The 22,614-nt window shown below is 36.5% G+C and overlaps 1 protein-coding gene across 1 annotated transcript in view; it reads left to right on the forward strand.

Moving 5' to 3' along the window:
* Window positions 1-4,738: 4,738 nt before the first annotated feature.
* Window positions 4,739-22,614, forward strand: part of LOC140244409 (probable E3 ubiquitin-protein ligase HERC4) — a 45,716-nt gene continuing 27,840 nt past the window's right edge. The window contains exons 1-9 of the mRNA XM_072324047.1: window positions 4,739-4,914; window positions 5,673-5,754; window positions 6,784-7,000; window positions 7,520-7,665; window positions 9,378-9,513; window positions 10,340-10,422; window positions 11,936-12,205; window positions 14,276-14,380; window positions 17,004-17,125. Coding sequence (XP_072180148.1) covers window positions 4,739-4,914; window positions 5,673-5,754; window positions 6,784-7,000; window positions 7,520-7,665; window positions 9,378-9,513; window positions 10,340-10,422; window positions 11,936-12,205; window positions 14,276-14,380; window positions 17,004-17,125 — 1,337 coding nt within the window. The remainder of the gene's footprint in view (window positions 4,915-5,672; window positions 5,755-6,783; window positions 7,001-7,519; window positions 7,666-9,377; window positions 9,514-10,339; window positions 10,423-11,935; window positions 12,206-14,275; window positions 14,381-17,003; window positions 17,126-22,614) is intronic.

The following is a 22,614-nucleotide window of genomic DNA, read 5'->3' on the forward strand; positions in this document are numbered from 1 at the left end:
ATAACTTTGTTGAAAAAAAAAAAAACTGAAGAAAGACCCAAAGCATAAACATGCGTGTTAAATTGACTGCAAAAGATGTTAAATTGGATGCCCAAAAATGAATTTGAATGAACGAGTGCAGCATGTCCGTGATCACGTGACTATATCATTCTAAATTGAATGAAAGAATAACGAAATGGTGCTTGTTTTACGAATTTCAATTGAAAAAGTGTTAATCAGAATGAGGAGAAAGGTAATTTAAATGCTCTTAAATGAATTTGAATGAAGAGATCATAAAATTGAACTACCGATCATGTCATCTACGCTAAATTTTGCTAAAGTGAATGCAGCAATTAGGAATTGGACTGACAAAAGTGCGAAATTGGCCGGGAAAACCTATATTAGATTCGTTCTCATTTTATATAGTTATCGTTGTCCCACACCTTCCCCGGCCAGAAAAGTGAATAAAATGCTGTCACCCCATCCCCTACCCAAAATATTGACTTTTTCGAAAAAAATACATATTCAAAGAGTGCACCAAAAAAAGTTCAGCACAAGGGACAACCGATGTCATGAGTAGGCCTATGGGTGCCACCTGAAATGATCATTTCATGATTTGACCATGCGGTTCTGCCTCTCCACCGCTCCGACTGTGTTGTAGCATTCCTTCAGGTAAATGCGCTGCAGCTTGGCAACATGAGTTGTGTGGCTTCCCACGAGTCTCTGTGTTCCCATGCGAGTGGAAAACGGAAAACGTCGAAGGACGTAATCGTCCGCAGCATCCGTAACTGTCCGCAAATATCCGTAAGCCGTCGAAAGTGTTGTGATACGTTAACTTGCGGTTATTTTCGGATACTTACGGTGGACGTAAACGAACGCAAACGGACGGGAGGTAAAACTTTTTGCGGATGGTCTGCGTCCAAGCTACGGGTAGTTACGTTCAGTTACGGATAGTTACGGATAGTTACGTTTGGTTACGGTTACTTGCGTAAGTTTGCATCCGTGGAGTCCCTCTGCGAAATTTTGAACATTTCAAAATTTCGCAGGCTTGCCGCCGTCATTTTGCGTTTCTTTACGGATGAGTTACGGACAGTTACGTCTACATACGTCCCTGCGGATGCCCGCGTCCACGCTGCGTCACCCTGCGTCCCCTCATTCGTATCTATCCGCGACGGACGTAACCCATCGTAAAGCACTGTGTGACTGGGGCATTAGGTCTCCTACTTTACCTAGTTCTCCTTCTCTTTCCTTTACTTCTTTTGTCCCTTGTACCTTGCTATGTTACCATTTTGTCCTCAGTACTTACATTGAGTCCTATCTCCATTGCGAGATGTCTTCACATCGGTATTTGTTCCCTGAAACAATAGGCGTAAAAAGTTTGAATTTATTTGCATATTTCTCAAGAAAATGTCATACAAAAAATACAGTCATACATGTCATAAAGTACAGAAATTAAAAAGTAAACATTAAGTGTAGCCACCACCTGAGTGTACAGCTGTCTCAATATGAAAACATAATGATTTATTTAGAGTAGTAATTTACTGTTATCTTAAAAAGTAGGATATGATAATTTTTTTTATATAATATATACATTATATATACATATACATACATATATATATATAGAAATATATATATATATATATATATATATATATATATATATATATACATATATGTATACATATATATATAATGAGGCCTACATAAAATCGATCTTGTTTAGTCGTAGGTCTCAGAGTGAAATCAGGTACAAGTGTATAGGAAAATATGGAGCACGGATTTCTATTTAGACCACCTTAATACACCTTGTACACAGTATGTATCTTGTGGCCGGCTTCAGGGTGCTTTACGACGAATTATGGTACACAACTGAAATATAGTATCTTGCAAGGTTCATGCCATCTATGTAGTCTAGTGTGGAGATTACTTTGCGTGGGTATTCCCCCAACGGAAATAGAATAATATATTTCGCAATCCATGATGGCCATTGCTCTCTGTGTCGAAATAACAGCTTCTGTGTGCTCCCAAGTAGTCTAACAGCTTAGCCTACATAGTGTGAGTTTGTGATTACGACGAGTTACACAGATAGAGGTAAGTTTAATGCGATATACAATCTAATGGTCATTGTGTCTTCCCAAGGTAGTCTTTTATTCATAGGTATATGGGTTTGTTTGTCTAACTGCGAGGATTATGATTTCTGTGAATGTTCACGGAACAGTGATTTTGCGGATTCCTCCTTATGGGACCGGTGTATTATAGCCTTGTATGACATTGCTCAACAGAACAATTGATCTGATCTAAACAACGTAATCCTTAGCGTATAGACAAATCTAAAAAAAAAAAAAAAAAGCTAAATGATGACTACTTGCATGGAAATCGGTGAAGTTTTATGTGCATGGTAGGAGGAGATTTCTTGATAGCCAATGTCATCTAATTTACATTTATTTTGTTGCAAGTAACTCAATAATTTTGTATATAAAATATTCCATATCATATAACATAACGCTTTTTCGTGAAAAGAAGTTAACTGTTATTACTTATCTGTTATTCCCTTTGTTGGATTTTGCATTGTGCATTTTGCCTCATGACGTGTGCAATTGCAAATTAACCCTTATGATTCATTGTGATAATCATTCAAGTTAATCTCAGACCATCTTGTGAAGGACCTTATACTTGTTGAAGAGGGTTAATTCTGCCTTGATATTTATACAGATTTTTATCAGTGATTGTGTTTATCATATCCTCCATCGAAAAAAAAAATGAGGATTTTTTTTTTTCAGCTGCAGTAACACTGAACTTCCTTATGGTTTGTTTGTTTGTTTGATTGATTGAATGATTGATTTATTGATTTTCTTCAACGTGATTTCATACATGAATTAGAATTCTTTTCAGTATTATACCTTAGAAAACATCAAGGAATTATTCAAAGGAGAAAAGATAAATGTGTACATCGGTTCCCTAGAATACTAAAATAAAAAGCATTACCAAATTTGCCAATAATTACCTAAGAAATCATGCAGAATAATGCCTGCCAGTATAAGCGGATGCTTGAACAAGTGGCAGCCCAGGAAACATATTTACGTATAGCTTCGTACTTAGTTTATTAGAATGGAGGGAGAGAGAAAAAAAAGTGAACATATATTAATGCATTCAGTTTTCATATTCCAGTGCATAGATACCAATAAAAGTATGGTAGATTTATGATTATGATGAAAGGGTGATAATGAGGGGGAAAATGTAATCATGAAGATGAATGTGATGGTGATTAAATGAAATGGTAGATAGGCATATAGGAATATCATTACTGTTTATTGTAGTAACTGTTTCAAATGTACTTCACAGTTACGATCTAATCACAACAAAACAAAATCGATGTTCACAGATTGTAGTCTTACAATGACATAATTGTCAGTCTCTCCTTAAAAGAATATAACGTTTTACATGATTTAACGTTATCTGTAAAAATGATCACAAGGTCTGGTCCATTATGTCTTATGGTATTTTAAACAATTAATAACTTTGGATTTACTAAATGAAAATTTTGACAATTACAAGTGAGATAAGAATGAAAAGTGTTATTCAGTTTTAAAAACTCATGAAACATGTGAAAAAAATCTTGGAGTAAATTATTCAAATTAGCAAACATTGAAATATATTTATATCAAATGTATTCAATGTTTTAGCTGAGAGCTAATTTAAATGGGCTAAATATTGTCAGCCGGTACGGATACGAATGGCTTTCTTTTGTAATAAACAAATATAGTTGAGTTTAGTCTTTGCACTTGCAGCCCACATTAGATTACAATAATAACAATGACAAGGGAATTGTAAATCATAAAAAGTCCCTTATTATTAGGTCACCTGATGAATACAGTAAAGCTTTCTCGAAAGTATAATCATGGTGGACATTGGTTGTAGGCAATTTGATATATAAACATTTATATGTATATATCATATAAATATATATTTCTAAATATTTTTATATAAATAAATACATTCAACACAATATGTGGCCGTGCATCACAAAACCAAGAAGAAAATTGCGAGATTACTCAAAATAGGTGACACGGGTCAACCTTGTTAATCTTGAGGATTTTAATTTTTCTGAAAGAGCCATTCTGATTCTATATTATACTATATAGTTAGGGATCATAAATCGAATGGGAAATGTCTTATTTAGCAGCTTTTGTAGAACATTTTTTTTTTTAAATAGAATAGTTTGATTAGGTATGTCTTTTTGATGCCCCTCTTTCATTTCTTAGATACCCTTTACACATTCTTCACTTTCATCTTAATTACTTCTGAAATTATTATGCTACTACTTTGAAATTTGGTATTATTTATAGGGATTGGTGTTCCTATGGAGTTTTACATCATATTTATTGTCCCATTCATTGAATAGAGCACGGTTTGGTAGAGATTAAGGACTTGAGTAGACCCAATACTCTACAACCTCTTTTTCCAGTACGCTCTTTTCCAGAATGTGGACTCTCTTTCCAATAGTTAGATAGGTTAGGAGAGTCCATTTGAATTGAGCTTTAAATAATTTTCAAGTTTAAAATCTGCTCTTTTAGAATGTGCCCTTAGCTAGAAATCCCTGTTTGACGACTTTTTGTTGATTTTGTGGTTCAGGGTCACATATATATAACTTCTGACTACATTTATCGTTTGACTTTATTCTCATCCAGCCTAATATAACGATTTTGAATTCAGCATCTTTCGGTAGTGTTTTTCTGCCATTCAAGCAGAGCGCGTGATGGAAAGGGCTCAAGCTGGCGCTTTTGCGCCTTACCGTGATGATACCTCCGGTCGCGTAAAGACTGTATTCCATCGATTTGTGGAAGCAGACAGTCCGTCGCCCGAGCTTCTTGAAGAAGTGACCGAAGTCCTCTCGCCGGAGATTCTAGGACACGCCTTCAGGAACTCTCGGGGGTTTGTGTCTTTTACACTTTACCATTTGCATTTCTCAGAGACCCAATTATACACACCTCATACACAATTCATGGATTATTATGTCATTTTAATTACTTAATATCTGTATTCTCCCTCATAATCATTTGTTGTTATTATTTTGATTATCTTTATCGATAACTGAATTGTCATTTCATAATCGTTATTATGACCTGTTTTTGACATTTTGTCAAAAAAAAATGGACTAAGTGATAAAGATGCATCTTCTGAAATTGGTGCTGCAGTGCAATCTTGCCGCCATATTGTTAACCTCCTTTCGTGCTATTTAATGTCAAATAAAATATTAAATTGACTGGCACGGATGGCATAATTTTGTAGACATTTCTTTCCTTTGCGGTTCATGCCAGAAACTGTGATGGAATTAATGAAATGAAAATAAAAACATATTTTAAAATCATCATAATTATTTACAGTCGCAGAGATCAGGGGAGATGACTTTTTTTTTTCATTAAGCAGAATGTTAAGCCAAAGTCTGTAATTTCATATTACTGAGTCACGACGAGTTTGTTTTAGTAAGCATTAATGCTGCATACTTCAAAACAAGAATCAAAAACAAAAAGAGAATGATCGGAGGAAAATACTTAAGGACGATCAGAATGTAGCTAAAACAAATCAACGCAGGCTAAGATTTATTAGAAATTAGAGATCATTGGATTTCCGACAAGCAAAAACATATTGAAAAGAGAACGAATAACTCTAAATATCTTTTGATATTGCAGCGAAACTGATCAGCTGATAGATCTGGCGCAGGCTGGGGAAACTTTTCGCATTCTGCGGCTGAAGGACTTCCACCTCAAACTGGTAAAATAATTGAAATTATAATTGTACGCAACGAAGATGCAGAAGTCAAGCTGTAAATCAATACAAGCCACATTAGATCACACTAGCCATATGATCGAACAAGCGTTTCAGTGTTCGATATTACTGTTCGATCAGAACGACAGTGAATTTTATTGATGCAGAAACCGTTGAAATTGTCGTGTAAAAACTACCTTCCGCGTCATAGCATGTCCCAAAAGAGAATGAGGCCTCAAACGCACCACCCTTCCCATACCTGATTGTATTAGAGGCACTTTTTATTTATCTTTTTTTTTCGTATAATTTCACGGATCTGAAAACATTCTTCCGGCTTTGGTTTGCAGGGAACTGAATTGTTATCTATAAACATTATAGTCTTATATTAGCATGTCATGTAGATGCCTTGACGGATGAAAATTTTGTTTTAGATAATGGGACTTCATGAGAACTGATTAGGCGTGACTGTTTCGTGTCAATGGGTATAGTTAAAACTTACTAGCAACCTGCTGTTCCTGAAGATATTTCAAACTTCATAACCGTTTCTTTTGTTTATCAGCTTTGTTCTTAAAATGAGAAGTGGATGAGAACTTTCTTCTTCTGTATCTCTCGCACACACAATTGCGCACACTCACCCATGCAAGAAAGAATACATCTTTCGACTTGCTTCCTTATATCCATGCACCATTCGTCTGTCAGAAATAGTATTCTAGTGAACATGCCATGTTACATAAGAACACACCCTTACATGGGCAAACAGAAGTAAGAAACAAAAAAAAAAGATTGTTTCTATTTTCGTATCTTATATGTTTCAAAATAAGGTCCTATCTGCATAATTGTATTCTAAGTTCTTTCCTAAAAGTTTAGAGGGTGCTGCAGTACATACTTAGAAATTCGCGAATCAATAAGTAAATAATTCCACGCAAGCTCAAAATATAGTATAATTGTGCATGATTATTGTCATGTGTGTATGTGTGTCTGCGCGTGTGTGTGTGTGTATTATATACCTCTTTACATTATACCTTCCCATCAAAGGTGGCAGACATTATTCATGAGCAATACAACGGATGCTGGTCGAGACTGTGCCACGCCCAATACGACCACGCCCTTCTAAGGGCACTGCCTCTCATTCTTGTGTGCCCTGCCTTCGCCCACCCGGACAAGGCGTGGTCTCGCAGAATAATCGCCCTCGTTGCCGAATGTCTTAACAAGCTTGGGACAAGCCAGTCGCAGGATGCCTTCGAAACTCTTTGTAATTCCAGATTCCTATTGCATGAAAACTATTTGCATGAAATCTCTCCGCATGATGATGTATATAAATCTCAGCTATATATTCCTTGGCAACGATGACCCTTAATTGGCAAACCCAAAGCTTGCTTAACCCAGAAAAAAAAAAAACTATACAGACTGCTCAAAACAAGAGAACTTCAGATGTAGCTGGTGAAATATAAAATTATGTCGATTGCCTTGCTAAGATTGAGCATGCAAAATTTGAATGCTTTGAAGGACAAGTATTTGCAACAATTTGGTCACTATACCATGCATACTATGATTATTATTCCTTAGCTAACATCAATGAGAGTATCGTAGGGTAAAATATCCTAAGTCTCTTTGTGAAGTTGCCTCATAACGCTTGAAGTAGGCCTACATCGTGTACCCGGCAATGGAATGATTTCTCACACACTCGTAAGTAGTACATACGTGTACACGCACACGTAAGATTATGGCGGAAATGATGTCATACTCACTGTTTGTTGTTGTTGACACACAGGCAATTGGTGGGAACACGATGACCGTCTACTGCGGCGGATGATTCTCGTGTTAAAGAAAGGACTGCTGGTCCTTCGACGAAGCACGGCGTACGAGGAATTTGGTACTGTTTTCGTCTTGATCAACGCACTGAAACATCTCAATGAGGTAGAGTGCCCAACAGCTTTAAATAGTCCTGTCAGCCCTAAAAAAGTCCTGATATAGACTGATGGGATAAAAATGTCCACCCCCTCCCCCCCCCCCCCCCAAGGCGTTTTTCTGTTCACCTCTGGTTACCAGGTTCTGCCTAAAGTCAGTGTTATACCATTGACTACGTAGACAGGTAAAATGAAAAGCTGACAAAGTTTTGTGTGCAAATGTAACACTAGTTCTTGGTTTTGTATGTTTGTTTAATGTCGTGTGTCATAACCACATTTTTATGCATTTTGTACTTAATGTGCATTAATTGTTACATATATAATAAGACTGGTCTGGGAATATTTTTGGTTGTATTATTTGTATTCATGACAATCATAATACACAATCTGAATCTGAAGATGAGATGAGCGCTGACAAAATGCATGTGGATACGCGTACATGGGACACATTTTTATCTGTTTACGTTTTCTTGTTTATCCTTATTCTATTTTTATTCAAGATTTTAAAGTTGAATTATCTATTCGACATTTCCAGAGAACAATGCATTACTCACAAAAACACATGCGTAGTACAAAATCGTAAGAAATCCAGCCTCCCTGAGGTACACTTCCCTTATTATATGACCCTTAGGCCTTTCCAAGCAAATAAGGAATCACATCAGGAATTAAAAACAATTGAATATCTTCAACACACACACACACACACACACACACACACACACACACACACAAACACACACAATCATGTCATATAATGCAGCAGTGGCATATTTTTAGATGAATAGAACAATTTAATGAATTCAGCTTGAGTACACGAAGTGAATTATTATGCATGTTAAAAATGACTGGATCATAACAATAGCAGCATCAATAATAATCCTATGCCTTCAATCTATGTATAAGTTTATGTCTGTTGTGGTTCCAATTGTCAACACAATATTTTATAAAGATGGAACATAATTATTCACTGTAATCGTTATATCAAGAGATATGTGCATTTCGGGTGTTGGGGGTATCTCCAGGGTGTTATACAGACCCAATATTACACAAAGCATTAAAGCAAATAAGTTCCTCAATATTGTTGAAGGAAAGACGACAGAGAGTCAAGGAGAGTCGAGTATCTAACTTTAATGGTGAAATTGTTCCAAATTCTGGGTCACATAATGATCTTTATCGGGTACTCTTAACAAGTTTGATTCAAAGTGGCAGTCACTCCAACACATTTTTGTGTAACCGATAATATGAGAAATGTAAAAAACAAAACAAAACCAAAAAACAATGGATTTCGGCTGAAGACATTCGTATGAGTTGGAAAATGCTGAAATTGAGACAATGAAATAGTTGGAGGTCTAAAAAAAATTTGGAGAAAAAGCGTGTAGATATTACGTGCACGAGTTGTGACTATGTCACACACGAGGCCTCTATGTCCTACCCTTGGACATTGATTTGCCTTTCTTCAGAAGGGAGATATGATCACACACAAAATTGTTCAGCCGAGCGAGGGAACTATACATCGTTGCTCCTGTTCCATACCTTTATAGTGCATGACATGCTTAAATAAACATCATGCAATCCCTCATCGATAGTCATACATTAATTGTTACTCCGTAGACTGTTTACATAAAGTACTAATAAAAGTTAAGAATTGACATTTTCATATCTGCCTTCCTTTTATACCTTTTCGATGTCACAGACGTTTTACTACTCTTCTTTTCTCGTCAGGCAAACGAAAGGAAGCACCGTATTGTATCCTATCGGATGTTTTACACACGGGACATCAGCGAAATAGAACTCCAAAATCATATGATAAAATATTTCGGGGACAAGGCTCTAAATTTTCAACCAGTAAGTCCAAATTTCCTTTGTTATATTAACAGATAGTATGCGCTTGTACAGGTGTATTTCATTCAACGGGATAAGTCTGACGAAACTAATTGTTAGTGGAAAAATGAGCAAAGAAAATGGGATATAATCGGGATTCGAATCCGAGACCTAAGGATGCTAGCCCGGTAGTCTACCGAATGAGCTATAGAAAGCCCTAGTTCAGTGTTCGTCCCAGAAATCCTCAATTCTCAATGTTCGGATGGTCAGAAGCTATAACAGTGTGTTTGTGTGTGACACACACGTACACACTAAAACCTTGCATAAACCCGAAGGATAATTCAACTTGGGGATGAATGCGAGGGATCATCGAAGTGATGGTGCATCACTTCTTTGCTAATTTTTCTACTAATTATATTCTTTCTTGTCAGTTTTATCCTGTCTGCATTTGTCACAAACTCAAGAAACTAATTGTTAGTAAGACAAGTAAACAATACTAATACATCTCTTGTACGAATAAGTAAATGTAAATTTAAAAAAAAAAAAACATTTGGGAGGGAATAAACTTATGAGAGACTAGTCGTACCTGATTATCGTACTGAAATTGCTAAAGGAATCATTTATTAGGTGAAAATGGTTTTAGAACGATTTGATTTAATTACACATGTATACAAATTAATTTGATGGCATTTTACTTTATCAGGTCGTGTAACGGTAGCCTTTAGCCTGACAATTTTTTTTTTCTGTATTTGCCAACAAAGAGAATTAGGAAAGCTACCGTGATTTGTCATTCTCCTCTTGTGATTGTCTGACGCAATTCAGAGACCAATCCATCAAATGTTTTTTTTTTTTTTTCTTCCAGACATTCACCTGGATTCAGTATCTATTCCTACTTGATGTCAACAGCAAGTGGAAGCTTCTCGAAATGTCAGCGGATATGGTTCGGGTAAGTTCATTCTATTATAGAAACAACCTTTAGAGAAAAACACAAATTTTAACCTTAAAAAAAAATAGGTATCGTATTTCGGATTCAATGAAATGATTCCGCGGGTGCTGTTCGTTATTCCGAATGTTCTTAATCCGAAACACACACACATTCTCTACACCCAGAGATTCGTTCATCCAAAAATGCGAGAAGAGTTCGTTAATCCGAACATTTGTGGAGTTATTCCGAAGGTTCGTTTTTCCGAAGGCTCGTTTCTTCGTAAATGAAATAGGGTACGTTATTCCGTAGATTTGTTATTCCGAAAATGAATAAAGGTTCGTTATTCCGATAGTCTGTCAATCCAAAAAAAAAAAAAAAAAAAAAAAAGAAGAAATGGTTTGTTTTCCGAAGGTTCGTTTTTTTCGAAAGTGAAATAGAGTTCGTTATTCCGAAGGTTCGTTGATCCGAAAATAAAAACAGGTTTGTTTTCCGAAGGCTCGTTGATCCGGAAATGTACAGGGTCTGTTATTCCGAAGATTCGTTATACCTTAGGTTTGTTAATCCGAAAACTCGTTGTCTTGATTAAAAACTGCCAGGATATTACTCAAGGAAAGTTCGATATTGTCTCAGGGGAGGATGATACACGTGTATATTTCAGGTAAAGCGCGTCGTGTTGCGTGGAGAAGTGGCGTTGTTCAATAATCTTGATTTTAATTCATCTAAGCAAATGAATTTACAGCGTAGGGGATTGTATGATTTTTTTTATACCATACCTTCAGACACCCTAACATTCTAAATGATAACAACAGTAACGACAATAAGATTGATACAGAGAATAATCAATACGTATTGACAAGGATAAAAAGTAACATTGATAGTAGTAATGGCAATAGTTATCAATAGTAACAATGATGATAACGCATAACAACTGTAATTTGGATGACTGTAATATCACAAGAACGTACAGATGTAGATAGTAATTCGTATCCTGGGCTTGAAGAGAATGCAATCATCGCATTGTAACTTCTTTCAGAATCCTGCGGAAGTAATTAGACTATAGTGTTATGGCAAATGCTGTCATGATGGAGTGCTAACGCAATTTTCTTAACTTTATGAGAGCTAGAAATAATACATTACACTGGCTTACATATTACCAGTTACCATAACGACATGAATTTCATGTGCTCCACTGTCACACAAGAAAGTAGAGAACCGTATCTAACTTCTCATTGAATTCATGCAAATATAATTTCTTACCCAGTGATCGGTAGGACAATTTCGATTACATTCTACTCTTCACAGTGAAGCTTATAAAAGAGGTGTTAAATTTGAAATCTTCTTGTTGAGTATATTTGTTCATTTGCTTAATAGCTTTCATTTTTAAGTCCATTCATATGTATGTTTTTTTTTTCTACTTGAGACATGTTAGGGTGGCATCAAACTATTATGTCTGATGAATTTTGTCGATGTTGTTGATTTACCATTTTTGTTTGTTTATTTGTTTATTAGTTTGTTTGTTTTTGTTTTTGTACAGGACTTCATCACTTCTGAAATCGACTTTCAGAATTACATCCAGTTTGTGCAGAATAACACTTTGCGGGCGAATCCACACTTGGGGATTCCCCCAAGCGATCTCCGATCTCCCGTATTGAGGTTTGTGGACATCCAACGAGGATCGAGTATCGTGCAGTCTGCTATGGAGAATGTCGATCGGTACTGGAACGACGGAAAAGCGACATGGTTGAAACCGTTGGAAGTTCAGTTTAAAGACGAGTGTGTAACGGACCTGGGAGGCCCTACAAAGGTCCTGGATGTCGTCATCACACAGATTCTCACTTTAGTTCACCACCACATAAACAAATAAAATAATCAAACTCAATATCAATGCAAAAAACGGTTTTGCTGAGTAAGACTCCTAAGGTCATGATTTATGTCGACCTAACGATAATTCTATTATTGCACAATAACATTTTCCCAGCATAATCTACATATTTTTTTTTTTTTTTTTTTTTTTTGGGGCAGGGGGGTTGCGGAATTGGTCAATCGTTATGATCGATTACAAACAATAATGTGTGATATGCCTAGTTTGTTTTCATCATTGGAGCTTTGTCAGGATGTCAGGATGTATTGTTAAAAATGTGAGAATGAATGCGATTATTTTTGTTAAGTTACTTAACCCTAACTTACCTGGGGGGGGGGGGGGGGGAGGGGGCATAATGGGGTGCTGTTCGTTATTCCGAAGGTTCGCTGTTCCGAAGGTTCGTTACTCCGAAGGGTCGTTAATCCGAAACACGCAAATTCCCTATTCCTAGAGGTTCGTTAATCCGAAAATGAAAAAGGGTTCGTTAATCCGAAAATTTATGGCGTTATTCCGAAGGTTCGTTACTCCGAAGATTGGTTAATCCGAAAATGAAATTCGGAACAATGAACCTTCGGAATAACATATCTTAGGAATAAAGAGCCTTCGGAATTTCGGAATAACGAACCTTCGGAATAACGAGCTGTAACCGCCACAATGCCCCCCCCCCCCTCGACCAATTACACGACCATTCCGCCGCGCAAAATTTTTTTGACCGCGCCGCTCGCTGACTTTTTACTTTCAAGTCTCGCACAACTTTTGAGACCAAATTTGTCGCGCCCGGGCATACCGTTCCGAAGCCACGCCCCTTCAAAAATTTTCGTCAACCCCAAAATTGCTCAAAAACGTGATTTCGTGTACAAAGTCAATACAAATTGTGTTTTTTCAATTAATTGATATAAAGATTCATATTTTTGATTTAAATGGCTGAAATAAATTCATTTTAGTATAATTATGCTTCTAAAGATGTGTATGACAAATTCTGCTGAAAAAACAAACAAAAACAAAAGTTTGAAAAAACAAAGAAATACATAAAGAAATGATAAAGCAATAAAAAACATAAGAAATTAATTTGGATACTGATTTTTTTTTACGCACAAATGTTCGGAATGTCACTAGGAATATTTACACCAAAAATCAGCATTCAATAAGCTTTTATAAGCCAATTACAGACGAAAATGAGTTTTTTTTTTGCATATATTTGCATAATTAATTAATTTAAAATAGAAAATGCAATTTTTTTGAAAATTTAACTTAATAGTCTTGTAGATTACATCCGGCTTTATGTTCATGCAAAATTTTGCGGCGATTGCGCGATCAACGGCCGAGATCTGAAGTGGGGGCCATAATGCCCCCCCCCCCAGGAATTCAAGCTTGCTAAATAGCCCAGGTAAGTTAGGGCTGAAGATTTTTTTTTATATATACGTATATATATATATATATATATATATATGTATGTATATATATATGTATATATATATATATATATATATATATGTATATATACAGTTGGATCCTCTGTCCAAAATAAGATACAGCTTTGTTGATTTACCCCATATCAGTTTTTCCCTGATGAATATCTATTTACAAGGTCGATGCAATGTATACTGATAAATGCCAATATCGATTAAGTGCCTTATCAATACGCGGTGGCATGGCTTTTACAGGATCTGTAAATTTGTACGCACACACACAAGCTACAGAAAGGGGAGGGGTACGTGTCTGCACCTCTGGTAATTACGTTACCACTAAGCATTTTAAGTCTGAAGCATATTTCAGTTTCTTTCTTTATAATAATATAGTTGGAAATTTGTGCTGTCATTTTCACTACTCGTGCATCATGAAATATTCATTCAAGTCGAACATGTTTGCTGTTTCTGCATTAATTTTATTTGTTTTTTTAATATTAGATGACCGCATAGGAAATGCGGCGGCAGAAACGCAGCCTATCCCGTTTAGACCAAAACTGTGGGAATGGCAAGTTATTGTTATTCTGATATTCTTTTAATTTTAAAGGAATTCTTTCAGGAGTTCTTCAGGGAGGTAATGGACACGAACAAACTGCCATTCTTCAGAAGGCTGGATGAACAGAGCGTTTCGTCTTACATGTGGTTCGATGCGGTATATATCAGCCTATAAGTTAGTTCATATATCGCCTACATAGATCTATCTCTCTCTCTCTCTCTCTCTCTTATATATATATATATATATATATATATATATATATATATATATATATATATATAGAGAGAGAGAGAGAGAGAGAGAGAGAGAGAGAGAGGGAGAGTGCGAGAAGGGGTCTCGACTATGTACAGCACCAGTGGTGTAGCTCCTTCATTATTTATATTATTCAGTGCGAGAAGAAGAGCATTCGTGGACGTAGCTAGTGATTAACGTGCGTCTTTATTGCCGAGCTTTCGGTCTCGTTAGGACCTTTATCAGGGCTGTAATGATACAAAAATGACTCACTCGTATGGCTACACTCGTAACAATATAAATCTAACTAGCGTGTGTCTATAATGACTATGTCATCAATAAATCCGTAATTATAAACAGAATACAATAATGATAATAAACAAAATTAATATCATATTATTGAATACATTTCATATCAAACTCGTGTTATGAATTGAAATGAAGGTATACAACAAAAACGCCAATTCAATATCTTCGTATTGTGTGCTATGTAACATAAGACTATAATAATATGAAAATAAACATTTTTATGTGTTATCGACAATAATACAGCATGTGGCAGCAGTGCAAGACGTAAGTGGGTATATATAATGCAGTACAGCAGCCTCGCGTCGTCTTCTGGCTATCGAATAATAATAACATAAATAATATATATTGCACAACCATTTGTGTACATATTAAAAAGAAATAATATAACGTAATAACAGAATATTACATAAGGTACAAAATGTTAACGGTTCACATAATGAAGTAAGAGTGTACCTTATTGATGGCGGATATAAAGACTTGCGGTGGTGTCTGTGGGCTAAGTGTGTCTGTTCGTGTGTGTATGTGTGGGTTGGCGTGTGGTTGCATGCGCATCACATTGTTGCGCATGTGCAGTTAATGATCAACATTGATGCCATTTAGCTGTAAAGTTTTCAGTGTGGCTATCCAGTAGGATTCACGATTTAGAATCACAGAGCGGGTCCTCTACATGATTAGTTCAATGGCAGTGATTTGTAAGCAGTTCAGGCTGTGTTCTGGGAGGTTGAAGTGTCTTGTGTATGGGGGGGGGGGGTGTTTTGGTTGAGTGTTGAATGTTCGTATTTCTGAGTTAGTGTTGTTGAGTCGTGTGTAGGGTGTGGTTTCAGTTTTGCCAGTGTATTACTTCTTGCAGAGTGTGCATGTCAGTAGATAGATGACCCAAGTTGATTTGCGGTCAATGTAGTCTGTGATGGGGTATGTGCGATTTGTGGTGGTACTTGTGAATGAGTTTGTTTCTGTAATGTGTTGGTGTAGGATGCATTTGTTTGATTTGCATTTGTAGAAGCCAGAATGGGGGTTGATGTCTGTGTATTGATGGTGTGTTTGTGTTTTCGGGTCTTTTGCGTTAGCTAAGATATCACGACGTGATCTCGGTCGATTGAGATGAGAGGGGGTTCGGGGAAAGTTTTCTGCAGTGGTGGTGACGACTGTGGTGTTGAGAGGTGCTGTTGGATGATGCGTGGGATTTTTTCCGTGGCTCTGTTGTATGTGACTGTGAAGATTGGTTTTTGTGTTTTTCTACGCTTGTGGTAGCTAGGTGAGGAGTTCAGATCTGGGTTTTTGTTTTGTTCTTGTTATTGCATCATTTACGGTCTGTTGGTCGTATTTCCGTCTTACGAAATGACTTTGAAGTTCTTCGAGATGATGCGATTCGTCTTCTGGGTTACAGCAGATTTTTGTGTCATTACAGCCCTGATGAAGGTCCTAACGAGACCGAAAGCTCAGCAATAAACACGCACGTTGCTCACTAGCTACGTCCACGAATGCTCTTCTTCTCCCACTGAATTATATATATATATATATATATATATATATATATATATATATATATATATATATATGTGTGTGTGTGTGTGTGTGTGTGTGTGTGTGTGTCTATTACTGGTAATGCATTTCGGACACTGACATAAAGGTTTATTTGACTCAAATTGTCGGCGTCCCAATTACTTTTTATGGAGCCATAAAAATGCGTGAGACGCCGCAAATTTGAATAAACCTGTACTTTATTGGCTAAAAAATGCATTACCAATTTTCATCTTCATTTCAGAGCCAATACATGAAGTTTCAATTTATATTGTGATTATACATGCATATGAAGAGTTTGTTTGCAAAAACCGATAAGTCCATATTTGTCAAATGGAGATATTTGCGATTAAAGGTCAAGAAAAATAAGGAGAATAATAAGAAAAAATTTGCTTCTTTTGACCATAACTTAAATAATATACCATTATATGTAGTGACCAATATATCATTCAAAAGGTATTATTTTGAACTTTATGACAGAGATCGCACTTCAAAATCATCAAAAATGGACTTATCGGTTTTTGCAAACAAACCCTTCATATATTCTCTATAACTGTGTGATATATGTATACATCACAAACATGATGAGGTAGTAACAATTGCACAATAATGTTTCATTTTTTTTTTAGGTAATGGGACTAATTACACATTTACAGATAGTGTAACATTTAGTTATATCGATATTGTTTTACTATTTTTATTGTTACGTTTACCACAGGACAACAAGGACCTCAAGACTCTACAAAAGATCGGGTTCCTCTTCTCTTTATGTCTTTACAACTCATCGGTCGTCACTCTTCCGTTACCTCTATTGATGTACGAAAAACTCCTGAACGAAAAGTAGGTAGCACTTTGGGGTTTTCATTACAAAGGAAAACAAAACGATAATTATGGCATGGAAATGTTTATATGCTTTACTATTAAAAAGTGTTGAGATCTAATTAGTTGCATTTATCGAAAAAAGAATTCCCAGTCGTCTTTTGAACATATGAAATCATATCAACAGGTTGACCTGCAACAATATGATTCCTGATGAATGCCCAAGAGATATAGTGTCTGTATGTCGATACTCTACTACATTATCATCAAGACCTTAATAATGTACGTTATTCTGTTTTTCATATGTTGTAATGAATGAAAATTCATTCACTAGTCTAGTTTAATGCTGTGATGGTGATTTTAGCACAGTTTCCAAGTCTCATTGTGAAGGTAGATTTTATTCTACTGCATACAGAAACAGCATACAGAAACAGCACAAATCACATTCCTCCTTTATTGATTTCGACTGCACGCTCACACGAAATTGACGAAATGTTCGTTTGTTTGTTTGGTTTTATTACTGCATTTTTCATTATTTCCATTCTCATTATTTCCATTCAAAGTAACTTCATGTTTGGGTTTTTTTTTTACATTTTCAATACAAAATAACATCATCACTAACATTTTCAGCATTGCCAACAAAGGAAAATACAGTACATACCTAACGTACAAGTTAATTGTCAGCGATGATAATAAACGACGTCTGTTGCGACACGGATTCTCGCTCCTACACGGATTGTCGCCCCCGGCTCGGGCCGACAATCCTTGACGGAGTTGGCGTCACGGATTGTCGCCCCCGTCACGGATTGTCGTCTGGCGACAATCCGTGACGCTTGTGCAGTTCCCAATTTTTGACCTCGATGGCGACAATCTATGATGGCAAAAAATTTGTTGCGACAAGGATTGTCGCCCCGTCAAAGATTGTCGCCCCGGGCTCGGGGTGGTTGCTCCGGTGTTAAAGGCATAATTTACCATTTGCAGATGAAAGCATTAGTGCTACAAAATAGTTCTAAAATATGAGTTAGGGATAGAAACAACCACTGTCAAAATTTGAATCCGTATAATCGATGTTAAGTGTTGTTAAATACACAAAATGTGAACAATAGTTATAATAAAAAAATTTCCAGACTAAACCGTATACAGTTACGGTTTATTGAGAAAAACCCTGATATCTCCTTATATTTTAGGTTTTATTGCAAATATTTCATATGGTAGGATGTTTTATGATACAACAGACCTACACATATGCATCAAATATGATATCTTGAAAATTTTTGAAATCACTGCTCCCAAAGGTAAACTGGACCTTTAAGCTTTGGTGGGATGGGTATGACAGGTAAGTTATGCGTATGTGTGTGTGTGTGTGTGTGTGTGTGTGTGTGTGTGTGTGTTGTGAGCTGCATGGTATGTGCTGTGTATGATTTGTAGGTGCGTAATATAAGTGACTTGTGTATGAGTTTCCGTATAGTTGTGTGTGTGTGTGTGTGTGTGTGTGTTTGGAGTATAATAATACAATATGTAGAAACTGTGCATATGTGGCGGTTGGAAAGTGGTCGTGGTTTGTTTGTTTGTCTGTGTGTATACGTGTGCCTGTATGCGTACGTGTGTATGTGGTATATAGTGGCGTATGTGTATATCAAAGGGTAGTGATGGTGCGTGTTTGTGGGCGCAGTTTTGTGCCTGCATGAGTATCTGAGGGGTTTGGTGTTCGTGGGCTACGTAGGCCCTACGTATGTGTGTTGTGTGTGAGCGCGTTCGTGTGTCTACGTAAAGCCCGAGTCACATAATGCTCTTCGTCCGGCGTTACGTCCAAAAAAAGTCATTTTTATTGCGGACTCCCGCGGATCCTTTGCCGTCACTAGAAAATTTATTCAAAACATACGGAGAAAAAGTGCGGGTGATACGGACAAATACGATCAGATGCGAATACTTGCGTCCACTTGCGGATATTCTTACGAATTGGCACATAATAGTTCTGAACACTTGCTGAGAGTTGCGGATATTTTTGGATAGTTAGGGATAGTTACAGATTGTTATAGATGATTATGGACAGTATTGTTTTCTGTGACGATCCCTGCTAAGTCAGTGTGTTATGACAGCAAGGTTATCACATAGTGGACTGTCTTACATTGTGCACTGGCATGACTGGGGAAAACTGAAATTCAATTACGTACAATTTGTGAAAAAAATCGTAATCCTTTAATTTGCTTTGCAATGATAAAAGATATATGAAATTTTGAACTTGAGGTTCAAATTTTATTGTGCAACTCAAATATGAATAAACTTCATAAATGTAAAGAATACATAACATAATTATACCAAAAATATAATACAATATAGATCGATAAGTTATACATTAGAGTAAGAAAATTATAACTTACAGTCATGGAATAGACAAACTGTGGTTACGCTGTCGTTGTGCAGCGATATTCATGACTTATTTTTGTTAAGGAGATTTTTATAATAAAGTAATGCTTATTAAATTTCCAGAAAAAAAAAGACATCAAGACATTCAAACATCCCTCCCGCACCCAAGCACAATATATATACAAAAAATGTAATACACATTCAATGGAGCGTAAAGTGGGTAAGACTATAGAGAAATACCAAATTCGTTCTCATTTTTTCAAGTTGATTTATTTCATTTCCATCAAACAAAATAATTAGAAATACAATGAAACACTCAAATACACAGATGTCATGAAATCAGTACCACAATGCGATGAACAGAATAACATTGTAAAAGAGATACAGGTAAATTATCAACAGAGATACAAATAACTGTTACGTCACTGTGGTGAATGCATAAACAATATTGCTGGAAATGGAGGGGACTGCTAAAAAACAGGGCTTGTAGAATGCAGTCCCCTCATACAGAAAAAAAAATATATTAGCAAACAACAACAACAACAACAATTTCCCTTAACGGTAGTTAAAAAAAAGACAGACAGAGTAATACACACATACATGCACACATACCAACTCACATTAACAAACACAAAGAGGCTCTCTTGTAAGGAAAGATTGATGAGAGGATAGAAAGATAGTAAGGGAGGTAGGAAGTCCGAGGTGGACGGGGGGGGGGGGGGAGGAGAGGGAAATGGTGGGTCATAACCAGGGCACTGGAGGCACAGACTCGCTGATAAACAAAGAGTAGTGAGGTTACCGACGCACAGACGATTTTGAAAATCAAAAGTAAAAAAAAAAAAGAATTATTCATTTTGCTGCATACGAAGTTTTTGAATAATTCTTTAACTTTAAAGAAAATGTATTAAGAATTAAAGCTTCTTTTACATTATTATCAAAAGAATTCCAGAATTTTGGTCCAGAAAAGGAGAATAAAGATTTTGCAAAAACCGTCCTAGTCAAAGGCAAATGATATTCATGGGATTGACGGGTTGGATATGCATGAACAGTTTCATTCTTTAAGAACATGGAATCAAACACAAGGGGGAGAGAATGGTTGGTGAGTTTATACATGAATTGTCCTAATTGCAAACGATAAAGGTCAAATTTTCAAAATATTATTTTCGTGAAATAAATTATAAGTATGACTTCTCCACGATTCGTGACAAATGATACGAAGAGTTTTTTTCTGTAATAATAGTATTCTTTCTGTATATTTAGAAAAAGTGTTTTCCCATGCGAGTATACCATAGTTTAAAGGGTGTGTACAGTTCTGGTCGAGGTGAGGATTTAGCTTTTAACGTTTTGCGAGATATTCAGAAACCACTCTGTGAGATGTCAAAGAGCATGCAGTTCTAAGGGGTATCAAAAGTTTATTTGATGAAAATTGGTTTTGAAATGGCCGAGATATCCAAAAACAAGGTGAAACAAAGAGATCCTAATAAAGTTGTGGCATGTCGCCTTTTATTATTAGCACTTTTTGGGATATCTCAGCCATTTGAAAACCAATTTTCATCAAATAAACGTTGAATCCTTCTTAAAATTACATGCTCTTTCATATTTCATAAGAGGCTTTTCATTATCTCACTTAGGAATGTTCAAAACATGAATCCCTAGGCCTACCTCAACCAGTACTGTACAGTCCCTTTAAGTAAGGTAGTATCAAAGCAGAATATAACATAAAATGTAAATTTTTGGGAAGATAAAATTTAACTTTGTTTATAATACCTATATTCCTTGAAATAACAAACGACAAACAGAATCAATATGCAAACCCCATGCAGGTAAGTTTATTGTCCAGAATCAAACCTAGAAATTTGATGGAAGAGACTTCGTCTATGACCGTGTCTTCCAGGAAAGCGTTTCTCGGTAGATTTTCTAGCGAATTACTGAACAGCATGCATTTTTTCTTGCAGTTTTTTGTAAATTTATTGACAGTTTGTTCGCTCTTATCCAATGGAGTAACTTCGTTAATTCACAGTTTAAAGTATCATGTGTTAATCGATCAGAATCAGAATCAGATAAAACACATTATCATCATCCGCAAATAATAAGAAAGAGAGGATGTTTGAAGAATTTGACATATCATTGACATAGAGAATTTTGACATGGACATAGAGAATTTTATATAGTTATCGCTGTCACTCACCTTTCCCGGCCAGAAAAGTGAATGAAATGCTCTCACCCCATCCCCTACATAGAGAATTTTGACATACCATTGACATAGAGAATTTTATATAGTTATCGCTGTCACACACCTTTCCCGGCCAGAAAAGTGAATGATATGCTGTCACCCCTTCCCGTAATCAAAATATTGCCTTTTCGAAAAATATACATTCAAAGAGTGCAAGAAAAAAAAAAGTTCAGCACCAAGGGTCAACCGATGTCATGAGTACATGGGTGCCACCTAAAATGACCATTTGTGGTAGAAATGTCATAATTTGACCATGCGGTTCTGCCTCTCCACTGCTCCGTCTGTATTGTAGCATTCCTTCAGGTAAATGCGCTGCAGCTTTGCAACACGAGTTGTGTGGCTTCCCACGAGTCTCTGTGTTCCAATGCGAGTGGAAAACGGAAAACGTTGAAGGACGTAATCTTCCGCAGCATCCGTAACTGTCCGCAAATATACGTAAGCGGACGAAAGTGTTGATATACGTTAACTTGCGATTACTTTCGGATACTTACGGTGGACGTAAACGAACGCAAACGGACGGGAGGTAAAATTTTTTGCGGATGGTCTGCGTCCAGGCTACGGATAGTTACGTTCAGTTACGGATAATTACGTTTGGTTACGGTTACTTGCGAAAGTCTGCATCCGTAGAATCCCTCTGCGAAATTGTGAACATTTCAAAATTTCGCAGGCTTGGCGCCGTCATTTTGCGTTTCTTTACGGATGAGTTACGGACAGTTACGTCTACATACGTCCCTGCGGATGCCTGCGTCCACGCTGCGTCCCCCTGCGTTCACTCATTCGTATCTATCCGCGGCGGACGTAACCCATAACGTAACCCTAACGTAACGCAAAATGACGGCGCCAAGCCTGCGAAATTTTTGAAATGTTCAAAATTCGTAGAGGGACTCCACGGATGCAGACTTACGCAAGT

This window comes from Diadema setosum, chromosome 21 (genome assembly GCF_964275005.1).
Source record: "Diadema setosum chromosome 21, eeDiaSeto1, whole genome shotgun sequence".
Taxonomy (NCBI): Eukaryota; Metazoa; Echinodermata; class Echinoidea; order Diadematoida; family Diadematidae; genus Diadema; species Diadema setosum.